At 27.7% G+C, this 13,651-nt stretch overlaps 2 protein-coding genes across 2 annotated transcripts; both read right to left on the reverse strand.

Annotated features, from left to right (window-relative positions):
* Positions 1 to 691: 691 nt before the first annotated feature.
* Positions 692 to 1,113, reverse strand: Phum_PHUM591130 (mitochondrial carrier protein, putative; the record flags this gene model as incomplete). Its single annotated transcript, XM_002432500.1, has 2 exons — positions 692 to 811; positions 913 to 1,113. The coding sequence occupies 2 exons, from the start codon at positions 1,111 to 1,113 to the stop codon at positions 692 to 694; spliced, it is 321 nt and encodes a 106-aa protein (XP_002432545.1).
* A 1,885-nt stretch (positions 1,114 to 2,998) lies between these two features.
* On the reverse strand, positions 2,999 to 10,887 carry Phum_PHUM591140 (Cytohesin-1, putative; the record flags this gene model as incomplete). Its single annotated transcript, XM_002432501.1, has 7 exons — positions 2,999 to 3,165; positions 3,276 to 3,503; positions 3,743 to 3,854; positions 4,062 to 4,323; positions 5,502 to 5,768; positions 10,307 to 10,371; positions 10,873 to 10,887. The coding sequence occupies 7 exons, from the start codon at positions 10,885 to 10,887 to the stop codon at positions 2,999 to 3,001; spliced, it is 1,116 nt and encodes a 371-aa protein (XP_002432546.1).
* Positions 10,888 to 13,651: the final 2,764 nt, after the last annotated feature.

Genomic DNA, 13,651 nt, shown 5'->3' on the forward strand with positions numbered 1-13,651 from the left:
GGGCGAGTTGTGGGTGGGGAATGAAATGAATTTTTTTCTTTTTTTTTTTCTTTTCTTTTACTTCATCTTTTATTTAACTTTTTCTTTTCCTTTTTACCTTTCATTTTTTTTTTTTTTTTTTCCCATTTAAACAGCAGCCCCGGGAGAAATGTCATTGACCGGCAAGAGAAATCTCTCTCGACGTCCAGAGCGGAAATGGGTGAGTCGGGAACTCGGGAGCGTGATGAAACTGAACAGAAATTTGTATGTATAGCGTTTAATAGCAATTAAATATAATATTTTGTGTGTCAATAATAATAATAATTAGAATTAAATATGTTGACATGCGTTTACGTCATGTCAACTTATTTAATTCTAACAATTTATTATAAATTGTATGTATCAAAAGTTTTGTAATTTATTCTATTTTATTATAATAAAATTAGTTTTTTATACTATTTGTTTTTTATTTATGCTCCTGATTTTAAGTGTGAATCCATTAATTGTGTCTTTTTTTTTACACCTCCATTTTTTTAAGTTTGCCTGATATATTTGAACAAATTTTGGAATATTTTTAATGTAAAATTACGATTTTAAGCGGCAATCCAATGTTTACGTTTTATTTTAAATGTGACATTTTATTTTTGCGGGAACCCAACGTTGCATTTTTTTTTACTTTATACCTCCTCGGATCTTATGTTACTGCAAAATTTCAATTAAGATTAGAAAAAAATCGATTACTTATAAGTCTGTAATTATAGTTATCTGACATAAGTGTTCTCCTAAGCATTCTCGGTACCAAGCCTTTGAAATATCCAGACACTCCATCCCTCTAATAAAACAATAATTTTATCATTAGTATTTTTCAAATTTTTATTAACTTTATTATGTTTATTGAAATATTAAAAGTCTGTAAAAATTATTGTTACTCACCTTTTGCAAGTAGATTATAACAGATTTAACACTGCTAAATTCTCCTGGATAAAGTTGCATTTTAGTTTTAATTACATCAGCCGGCTGAGTGACTAGAGATGCTAATATCCCTGCTATAATACCACAAGTAAAATGCAATGGTGAGGCTGTATTTCCATCAAGCCACTCTAAAGTAAAATTATTATTTGTTAAATTTTCCATTTTTTTAAGTTTGCCTGATATATTTGAACAAATTTTGGAATATTTTTAATGTAAAACTACGATTTTAAGCGGCAATCCAATGTTTAGGTTTTATTTCAAGTAGGACGCCAATGTTTACGTTTTATTTTGGGTGTGACATTTTATTTTTGCTTGAACCTAATGTTGCATTTTTTTTTACTTTATACCTCCTTGGACTTATGTTTTTCTGATACATCAGATCAAATTTTTCATTAAAGGTAGGTAGAAGGATAGAAACCTGGAATATATGTTGAAAAAACTCTGACAAACGTTAATACGGAAATTGTCGTTATTATAAATGAAAATAATAATAATAATAATAATAATAATAATACTCAATTTTTTTTTTAAAAAACATAATTTTTATATTAAATAATAATTGATAATTATAATAGTAATTGTTTTAGAATTTATTTATTATACATACATCACACTTTTACAAAAAGAAAAAAATTATTAATAATAATAATAATAATGTAATTTTTTTTTTAATTATGGCCCGATTTTGAAACGATTGACTAAAGAAATTTTTATTTTAATAAAATGAAAAAAATAAATAGTCAAAAAAAGAGAGAGAGAGAGAGAGAAAATTAAACAAACATACAAACATAAATTAAATTTAATATGAAAACAAAAACTTTGTAAAAAGAAGACAGAAAAAAAAAACAAAACAAAAAATAGAACTACATACATTTATGTCTTCATTATTTTATTTTTTATTACAAAAATTTCATTATTTTTTTTTATCGTGTCATTAGTTTTTCAGCGTCAACTCAAACTATAATTAATTAAATAATCACAACAACAAAAAAAATAATGATAATATGGAAAATCACAAATTACACAAATTTTTAACTCAAAAAAAAAAAAAAAAAAAAAAAGAAAACGTACAAGTTTTATTCATATTTACAAAATAATAATAATAATAAAAGGGGAGGAAAAAAATAAACGCAAATGCATTTTTCTGAACACTATTTATATATACATACATACACATGTTTTATTGATAACTTATCAAAGACTCTCGTATAAGTACCTTTTTATGATTTCATTTTCCCTACCCTACCCTTCCCTCCCTCCCTCTCCCCATTTCAATTTTCATCCCCCAAATTAAATTAAATGAATCGAATTACGTGATTTGTACTCTCTTGTGTGTGAATGTGAAAAAAAAAAACGAAATATTTTTTATTCCGTTTCGTGATTTTTTTTTTTTTTTTTTTAGTATATATATTTATATATTATTTTTTTTTTAATCATACTCTGTGCACACAAAGAAAAAATTTCCGGAAATTTATTTACTCTATGCAATTTTAAAATGCGCGCGCGCGATGGAAAACTTTTACACCATCGGAAGGATGAACCTCGTTCATCCTCTTAAATACGCATTTTTTGCAACCTTTTCACACATTCATCCTTGCATTTTTTACATTATTTTTTTGTCTTTTCCTTTTTGTATCATATAAAAACTTTTATAATTTTTTCACAATAAAAAAAAAAAAAACGGAAATTCTCTCGTATTTAAATACGCCAAACAATAATGAACATCCTAACGACTGTTGCAAAATCGTCTTGGTCGTTGCCACTGCATTGGACGGCACTTGTTTTAAAATGAAATAATAATAATAATGTTAATAATTCTGATGCTTTCGACTTTGGGATGACGAAAGAAAAAAAAAAAACAAACAAACAAACGATCGAACAAGCAGAACGAACGTGGTCCGAACAATCATTCATTAACATTTCAGCCTTTTCCGTATTTAAAATACTACGGCACGTTGGGGAATGTCGAACGATCGGGAATGTTCTTTTTTTTTCTTCTTCTACTTCTGGTTCTTTAGAGATCCGGACAGGATGAATGCCTTTGACGCTAGCTGTTTGTCAAATGATGGTGAACTGCAGTTTTTTGAGCCTTTTTCTTTCTCACGGCTAACATGTCGTAAAATGGATTATGACTAATTGATTGCCTGACACATTTTATCCAATCTTCTTTTTCGTCCGCCGTCGCCGCTGACATTCTATAAACCGTGTGTTTTCCTTCGGGAGAAAAACGTTAAATAAATTCATTTAAATACTTTTTATTATTATTATGTTTGAAAGTAGCAAAATATTGTTCCAAGGTGAACGGATAATAAAACGCTGCTTACCTTCGACGACTTTTCCTTCGCTATCCGTTTTGCACGCTTTTATAAAATCAGTTCCTGTTGCGTATAATTCGAAACAGTGAGGTTTATGCCTGTCGCTCGCTTCTCTCACTTGAATGTTTTCCAAAGGTATTATACCCCTGGGCTCTTTGTCGGTGGTGTATTCGAAATAGTACAAACAATTGTCGTTCAATATAAACCATCTCCTTTTCCAACTCTTGTATCGACCCCCTGAAAATTTTAATCGTTCTTTAATTAAAAATTTTGCTCGCTTTAAAAATAAACAAAAGCAAAAAAACTCAAATCTACAAATGAAAATGAATGTGTGGGGGAGGGGACGAGAGGGGAAAATACTTGGCATCACTTGGAATAATGAGAAACAACAGTAAATTCCACCTGTTTAATTATTTAAACAAACGCCATGCCAAAAAGTAATAAAACAAACGTTAGCCTTCATCGAAAAACCCTACCTTGCTTCCAAAGCCATCCTTCCTTATCTGGATTAAAAAATGTGTGCATAAGATCGTTTCCGTCGTCTTCTGGTATTTTAAACGGTTCCGTTTTTATGCTCTCGTACAAACTCTGCAATTTAAAATAAATATTAAATTTACAAAACAATTCATTCATTTTTTTTTTTTTTCCGGTCGAAATGCCGCAAAGTTCAAAACGGCGACATTGGGCGTCGCGCACAACGTTTACAACTCCTCAAAAAAAAAAAAAAAAAAAAAAACACCAAATAATTAAATTCATTAATAAACCGAGAAATTTCACAAACAACCGACTACTCACAATCAATAATTCCTTGTTTAAGTCTCCGCCATTGTTAATCCCCCTGTTCATTGATATAAATTGTTCGGCGGAAGGTTTATCTTTCACGCTCGGATTGTGAAGGCTTGTGTTGAGCATGATTACGGCAAATGATAGAACGTAACAAGTGTCCGGATTTGTGAATATATTTGGATTCAGTTGACAGTACCTTTGGGCAAAGCATTCCATCATTCTGTCTATTTTCTGAGCTTCACCGGGTAATCTAAACGACCACAGGAACTGCCTGCGAAAGGAGAAAACAAAAAAAAAAAAAATTTTTTTTTTGTTAACGACAAATGTATTGAAAAGCATAAACAATGTCATCACCGTATCAACACAAAAAAAAAAAAAAGCTGGGGATCTCGGGGGCGGGGGGAACTCATCCTTCCATCATTTGAAATTTTTTTTTTGTTAAGTAAATCGAATCCGGTTGAATTATAAGCCCATCCTTAGGAATTCCATTTCGACAATATTTCAATTAAATAAAATTTATTCTAAACGCATATAAGACGTTTCGTGTACGACATACGAGGGTCAGATAATTTTTTTTTTTTTTTTTTTTTTTATTTTCGATTTTTAACTTATGACGCGTTTTCTTTCTTTTATAAAGGGCGTTAATAACAACATGAAAAGGATAAAATTATTCATTTTACGCGTTGTAAAAAAAAAGAAATTTACTTGGCGCGTATTATTTAAAAAAAAAAAAAAAAAAAAAAAATTTTGTTTTAAATAAAAAACAAAAAAAAGCTAAAAAAAAACACATTTTCTTTTTCAGCGGGAAGTCAACGATCATTTCCTTTATCGAAATTGAAAAACGGGTCGTCGACCTTATTACGTTCGATTAGTAACGTTCATTTCATCGCGAAATGAAAAAAAAAAAAAAAAAAAAAAAAAAAAAACGAAACCAATCAAATAAAAAAAAAATAACCGGGGGGAGTGGAAGAGTAAGAAGAATGAAATAAAATGATAATGAAGTTTCCTGTAAAGAAGCGATAATAAAAGAAGCAGAAAAAAGAAAATCATACATATTTGTAAAATGAATACGTATACGTAATAAGAGAGAAAAGAAAAGGGAGATAAAAGGGATTGCGGGGGGAAGAGGGAAACGATGATGATGATGATGACGACGACAGCAATTATCCTTTAAAAAAACAAAATGCTCTGTTTTTCGTGACCGTGTGAGACAATTAATTTTTCGTGTTAAAAAAAAAAAATTGGCAACGCAGACAGACGTTAAAAAAAAAGCTCGATCGAAATGCATTTTTTTGTTTTTTTGATGACCTTGAAACAGCGGGACAATTGGGGGGGGGGAACAATTTTTTTTTTCAATAACTGTAAGGTCCGAAAAGAAAATTTCGAACGAATCCCCATCGGAAAAAATAAATTTAAATTTACAATAGTGGAAAATTTAATCAAAGGTACCTTAAAGCTTGGACTAATATGAGATCAGTGAAATCGTGAAGTTCGACAAAAGCTTTCAAAACTTTTTCATTGAACGGATTTTTCTCCCCTAAATAATCTCCGATGGCTGTTTTGTTGAGTCCTTCACCTTTGTACAGGTACGCGGCCACGTCTTCGGGTGTCGCCTGAAGCAATCCGTGCTCTTGAAGATATTCGATTCCCTTTTTCGGATCCATGTTGAATTTCTTTCTTCCGATTGACAATTGTTTTGTTTTCGTGTAATTTTTGCTATAAAAAATATAAAAAAATTACATGAGTTCATGATCGGCGACAAAAACGTGTTAAGAACATTAAACGAAAAAATTGAACGGGAGAAAGGCGTTGTCCATGTGTTGAAAACCTAACAAGCACACGACGCAAATTTCCATTTATAAATGTGTCTGTTCTCTCTAATCGCATTTAAAACGAACGAAATAAAGAAAAAAGAAAAAAAAAGGGGAAAAAAAGAAAAGGGGGAGGGGAAACGTTCGACGACGTAAATGGAATTCCAAAATCTTTTTTAAAAAAAAATTTCTTTCTTCGGACGAACCCAACAGACGGAATTTCAATGTCAACAATATATGTCGCAAATGATTTTAAGGCGGTTCGTCGGATTCTCATCGAGATGATCGAATCATTTCCGTTACGAATTACAAAAAAAAAAGAAGGGAAAAAAAAAAAATTCTTTTTCTTCGCGCCAAATTAATTTTCGAAAATAAATAAATTTTGCTGTTGTTTGTCGTTTTCAACAATCAATAGATTACGTTCTCATTATTTGAATTTCTTCTCTCATTCAAAGTGTTCAAAATTGGAAAATCATCAAGAGAATTTTCCTTTTTCCTTTTTTTTCGAATTCGTTGTAAAATTTAAATTTTTATAAAAATTAATATCGATATCCAAAAACAAACGAAAGGATTTAAATTTTAATAAACTTAAAAATTACGTCAAAAGTTACGTGGTTTAAAAAAATTTTACCCCCCCCAAACAATAATAAATTGATTGCCAAATACGCGGCGTTAAACGACCTTTTTAAGGTCGAAAACTCGTTTAAAGGCGGAAAGACAAAAAGAAAAAAAAAAAGTTTTTCTCCAGGGAGTTTTCAAAAACTCAAAACTTGTTTCCAGTGAATAATTAATAAAGATGACGACAACCGATCAAAGAAAGGAAAAAAATTTTTTTTTATTTTTGAAACATTGACTCACTCGAAACGTCATTTTAATCGGTACGATTTTCCGATAAAATGCAAAGGAAAAACCTCGACGAAAATAAATAGAGAAGAAGAAAAACCAAAACAAAGTAAAATTTTAAACAATGTACGACCGGTTAATTACCTTTTATTAATATTATTATTCTCCAGAGGGAAAGAGAGAGAGAGAAAACGACAAAAACGTGGAAGTAAAAAAAAAAAAAAAAAATTTCCTGAGTGAAAACGGAAATGATTTCATTTATTATGATGATCGCCGGAGGGGAAAACAAAAGAGGAAGAGGAGAAAGAGGGGGAGTAAAAACGTTACAAATGAACCGAAGAAAAACTTTGCGAAAAAAAAATTTTTTTTTTTTTTTTTAGGAAAACAGGAAATGACGAGGATATACAGGATATTGAGATCTCAATGTTTACTCATGAGAATTCGGCACAAGACCCGGAAACGAGCAAAACGCAAAGCGTGATATGTGATAGTGATAATGATAACGATAACAATCGAAATGCTTAAATCTTAATGCGAAAACTTTTCTTTTTTCTGCCACAAAAATTTCTTTTTTTTTTTTATAAAATAAACCGGGTGAATGAAAATCCATAAATTTTTTGCAATTCGCGAGGTCAGCCAAATACAAAAAAAAATCAAACTAATTCTTACGATAATAATAATAATAATAATAATAATAATAAGCAGCTAAAAAAAAAAGTTTTCACCGTTGGATGGATTTTAATTTTTATCAGGGAGTGATTCAGGTAAAATTTTTGGCAAATGTTAAAATTAAAAGAGGGAGAAAGAGGAACCGAAAGACAATAAAAAAAAAATTTAAACGTGGCAATGAAATTGACGTGTAAAATTTAATTAAATTATAAGTTTTAAACGCATGTAAAAACGACTTTAAGAATCCTTTTAAAAAAAAAATAGATAGATTTTTTTTAATTTTGGCAAAAGTTAAGAGTTATCGAGTTTTACGTCAAACATTTTCTACGTAATTATGTAACGTTTTCCTTTCGTTGGTAAAACCAACCGACAATGATTTTCCCAAAGAGAAGAAGAGGAAAAAAAACGAAGAAATTAAAATAAATTTTCAAAAATTCACTTTCTAAATTTTTTTTTTTAATCAATACTGTCTTAAATTAATAAAAAATAAATTTTATTATTATTATTATTATTACTGTTACCTGTTTCGGTAATGAAAACGACCATGTTGTTGTTGTTTTTTACCCGAACCTGATTTTTTTTTTACCGTTTCCTAATCTCGACATTTAATTTTTTTTTCCTTTTTTTTTCTCATCTTTTTTTTAATGATTTAAAAAATCAATTTAAATTTTTTTTCGTGATAAAAATTGATAAATTTAATTTAATTGCCTAATAATCCTAACTAAGTACGATTGTTTTAAATAACCTTGTTTAAAAGTGAATAAATAAATAAATGAAAATTTACACTTTGTCATTATTATTCGTTTGTTTGCACCTTCGAATATAAAAAAAAAAAAAAAAATGGAATCGATGTACCTGAATTGTCGTGACATCACCTTTCCTTAAAAATCTGATTTTCTCGCTCACAAATTTGTTACTACCTTATCGAGAAACATGAAGAGAAAATTACCATGTTCGTGTTATTTATTATTATTATTATTGTCGTTTTTGTATTCGTTGTTGGTGTTTTCCAACCTGACGACGACGCAAAGCATCGGATTTTCGTTTGATTTTATATTTACTCAACGATTTATAGGTACGGATTTTGAGTATTTTTTACAAAAAAAAAATTTTTTTCAGAGATTTGCCACCGCAAAACAACAAAAAAAATTTTTTGTGTCAAAATTGATGAGAGCAAAATCAAAAAGCAAAGTTAGAAAGATTGTGCCAAACCCATGGTTGCATTTCTGAATGCATTTTTGTCTTTAATTATTTTAATCTTCTTTCGTCATTTTTTTTTTTTTTATTACTTTTTTTTAGAAACTGTGAATGTCGGTTCCCGGGTGAAGGGCATCAAGTTCAAAAAAAAAAACAATTTTCTACTGGCCTTCCTACCTAGTTTTTTTTTTTTTGGATTTTTCATTCCAAGTTTTATCTACCCAGCCAAGCCAATATGCCAAAGGGTTCTGATTTCCCTTTAATAATTTAATTATTACTATTAACGTTATTACTCTGTTTCGTTTCATAAATTTTTTTTGGCTTTTTAAAACTTTACGAGTTTTGACATGAAAAACCGGAACCGGTTATTAAATAGCTTGTGCTGCCATATAACGACGACGTTACCTTTAAAAAATTTTTTATACGTAAGCAACCGCTTAAGGGAGCAAAAATCGGCCGATCTAAATAAATTAAAATTTATGTAAAAAAAAAGAAAAAAAAAGAAAAGGAAGAAAATGATAACGGAAAAGCGTGAGTTTTAAAAAAACCGAAAAATTTTCGTGCCAAAAAGTAACATTTTAATACCTTAAATTTTTAGTTTTTCCGACGTAATACTTTCTTTGTAAATATTCAAACAATTTTCAATCAGCAGCATTTAAAAAAGGTTGTTAACTTAAAGTCTAAACTTTTTTTTTTTACTCAAAACCTCGAACAACTAAAACCGAATTTTATATTTTGAAAATTTTTTCTTTTTTTGGATAAAACAAAACAAAACCAAAAAATCGAAAAGCTTAAAGTTTTTTATGAAATTTTAATGTTTGTTCCGAATCGACGTGAAGGGGTGTAAAAATAAGGGGTGTAGGTAGGGGTTTTCGTAAGGATAATCCGACCGAAATCGTTATAACAAATGCTGATGATTCTGATTTTGATAAAGTTTATTCAAGTTTTATCCTTTGAAAAGTCAAATTTTTCACATTTATCATCTCGAAATTTACGAATTTCACAAACAAACTCTATCATCGAGGGGGCGGGGGGCGGGGCTGGGGGGGGTATGGAATATTTGCCTTGCTCTCATTTATTCTATCAGGAAAAAAAATTATTTTATTATCACAAACAAAGATTAAAAAAATTTTTTAAAAAAGTCATTCCAATGTCAATTTGGCATACCATCTCCATAATAGTAAAGAAATAATTCAAAACCTGATTTTTTTTTTTTAATACGAAATGAACTTTTTTGCATTTAGTTTTCTTCCTTAGACAGAACGACAGATCATTTTTTATTCAAAAAAAAAAAAAAAACTTGAAATTTTTTTTTTCTTAATTGAATCAAAACGAAAAAGGAAACTTTTTCCAAACAACCGTATTAAATAAGTAAATAAAAAAAAATAATAATCAAACTCTCTCGAAAAAACCACGTGAAATCCCTCGGCAAGTTGTTCCTCCCACAAACAAACAATCAAACTAACGAAAAAAATTTTTTTTAGAAATATTACAAAACCGCATTAAAATAAAATAAGTTTTCTTTTAAAAAAAAAAAAAAAAATTTTGGCAAACGACACTTGATTATCATAAAATGTTGACCTGGAAGATTTCGAATCGAAATAATAAGTTTAAATGCCAAAGCAAAAATGTTTCTACATTTTTTTTTTTTTTTTGTTATTAAGTAAGTTTTAAACGTTTGAATCTCCTTCATTTCGATCAATCAATAAAAAAAAAAAAAAAAAAAATCTTTACCTTTCGTCAGGAGTATCCATGTTTTCCATTTCCGCAACGACTTCTTGGAGTTCATCTTTGAGTTGCTGCAAATAGAAAGAAAAAGAAAATAATTAATAACAATAATAAACTAAAAGTACTATTAATAATTATGCTAAAAATAACATAGTAGTTAATGTATTGGTCCTTGATTGATACCCCATAAATTTTAAAACCTTTTTTACGTCACCATCGTGTCAACAACCGGAAAACTTTTTTGTGAACAGTAAATCGGTAGAAAAAAAATGTTTAAGTGCTACAATATGCAAATGATAACATGTTATACATTCATGGGTATGAAAAAAAATAATAAGGGAAACACAATCGGGTTAAAATTAATTTCATCACGTTGAAACCTTTCGAAAAAAAGGAAAAACGAATGAATTACACACGAAAGTCCAGATGGCTAAATTTTTTCTCACACTCGAACAAAATAATAATAATAATAAACACGCGAAACATATTTACAAAAAAAAACAAAAATGTACTAAATGCCTTTTTAAATAGTTAAAAAGAAAAATGATTAACAAATATGATTATTTTTAGACCTTTAAATTTGCCATAATTTTTATATCCTATCATTAATTAATGATATCATTTACTTGTTGTTAACAAGAAAAAAAATTTTTTTTTTTTTTGCTTCTTTTATTTATAAAGAATTTCGAAAGAATTCGTTTTCTTTTTTTTTTTTTTTTTTGCAACGTCTTTTCGAATCTACTTGTGTTTAATTTTATCATCACACATTTGACCAAGATATTGTTTGTTAAAAGACGCGGCGTCGCCATTTTTCTTTATGTTTTACGATATGTATATATATATATGTGAAAAATGGAGGATACGCATTTATGAAAATTAACTTTTAAACACGTTCGAAATGTCGTTGTCTGTGTTAACAATTTAATAAGTTACGATACCGTCGTTTTTTTTTTAAAAGGATAATTTAAATGTTATTATTTATAACAAATAAAATTTTTTTTTTTTTTTAGGCTTTTAATTACGTGATTAAATAATATAAATATTAAAAGCACTTTCAAAAAAAAAAAAATCAAAGTCGTTGTTTAAAAAAATTGATTTTAAATTTCGTACCGTTATTGTCTCACGAAACAATAAATAAATAAATAAATAATTTATTTATTTATTTATTTTAAATTTAATTCACCGATTATTAAAACCCTGGAATTCTTTTCTTTTTGTAATGGGAAACGACGCCAAAAAATTTTATGATTTGAACCGAAATTTTTGGCGAAGTTAAAAACAAAACAAAACAATATCTGTCGCGTCGTCGTTTTTTTTTTATATTAAACATTAATATAAATAAATAAATAAATATAAATAAATAATTTTGCGAATGCGAAACAACTTTTCGTCGCTTTGAATTTTAATTTTCCTTACGCATCCTCCGTTCCCTGGACAATATTCAAAAAGTATATATAGTGCCTTAAAAACATAAAATTTTTTAATCAATCATTTGCCAAATTTGTATTAACAAAAGAAGTATTAATAATAATAATAATAATAATAATAATAATAATAATAATAATAATAATAATAATAATAATAACTTCAGTAAAGGAAAAAAAAAAAAAATTATCGACGATTATGCGTTATTGCGTCGTGCAATGTCGGAAATTTAATCAATCGCGAGAACGTCATCATCATCATCTTCTGCTTCTTCTTCTTTTCATTCAATTAAAATAAATTAATAAATTTTTTTATTACACTTTACAATTTCACCGAACGGTTTATCACAAAAAACAAAAACATTTTTTTTTTAAAAACAAATTCTCCTCTTAACGGCAATTATTCTTTCATTTTTAACAATAAATTATTATTGTTGAACCGGACGCAATGTTTAACTTAACAGTATTTCGATAAGGAAAAACAAAACTGAAATCACTTAACGACCGATTGTACACTCCTTTCCATACTCAATTTGAACATGTAAATTATTTAACCTTAATAAATTTCCATGTACGAATTGTAGGCGTAATTGGCAAGTAGCGTACACTATAACGTTTTTTTTTTCCTTTATTTCTCCTTGATTTTCACAATAATTCTTTTCGAAATCGAAACAATAGAGTAATAATAATAACTCAATAAATTAAAATTTAATTTTTTTAAAAAAATCAATTCAAACTGTTCGTATTTTCATATAATAAATTGATATGATATCGTTTAAATAATAACAATAATAATGATGAATTATTTAATTTTTACCGTAAAAAAATAAAATCAATTCAAGGTAAAATTCAAAATTTTTATATTAAAAAATGCGTTTTTTTTGTGCATGATTTCTTTTCATTTTTCACATCACGAGTTTTTGTTTTTTTTGTTTTTTAAATTTGAAATTCAAACGAACGTTTACGTTTTATTTAAACAGTGAGAGAGAGAGAGAGAGAGAGAGAGAGAGAGAGAGAAACGACAACAACAACAACAACAACATCGTGCTCGCTGCAATTTTTTTTGCAATAAAAAAATTTTTATATATAATTATTAAATGTGGGTCAAAGAATACATTTTTTTTAAAATTTTTTTTCCACGAAGTAAAATATTAGTTTAAATAATTTAAAATTTAAGTTCAACTAAAAGAAAAATTTTTATTTTTTTATTTAACGGTTCATTTTCTTAATTAATTCGTATATTATCCGTGAAAATTTTGATTTGACACGTTATGAGATTAAAAAAAAAAAAAGATGAAACGTTTTCCCAACGTGGAAATTTTCATCTTTTTTTTTTTTTTTTTTTTTTTTCAAAAATTTTCTATCCAGTTAAAAATTAATTGTTTTAATGGCTTTCACATAAATCATAATTATAAAATTAACGTTGGATTTTTTTTTTTTTTTTTTTTTGAAAATTTAAAGAAAAACTGTTATAATAATTTTTTTTCAAATTTAATCTTTTAAAAAAAAAATTCAAACTTATTCTTGTGTGTGCGAGCGTGTGTGTGTGTGTGTGTGTGAGAGAGAGAGAGAGAGAGAGAGAGAGAGGTTGAGAAAAAAAAATTATCGCTTTAAATGCTTTTACAAAAATCCGATTGAATTTTATTATTTTTTTATTTTACTGTTTGTTCGTTTGTTTGTTTTTATCAACACTTCAATAAAATTTATTTTAAATTCGATAAAAAAAAAACAAAAACCTATTTTTCGAAATAGAATTTTTTTTTCTATTATTTTGATCGTTTTCGAATTGGATTCGAAAAAAAAAAAAACATTACGAATTTTAAATACGCGTTAATTATTTAGCACGTTTTCCTTTTTTTTTTGTTAATTCGAATTTACTTTTTAACCAATTAACAAGTAAATTATTATCAAAAACCTACGATTTACT

This window comes from Pediculus humanus, genomic scaffold, assembly GCF_000006295.1.
Source record: "Pediculus humanus corporis 1103172108314 genomic scaffold, whole genome shotgun sequence".
Lineage (NCBI taxonomy): Eukaryota > Metazoa > Arthropoda > Insecta > Psocodea > Pediculidae > Pediculus > Pediculus humanus.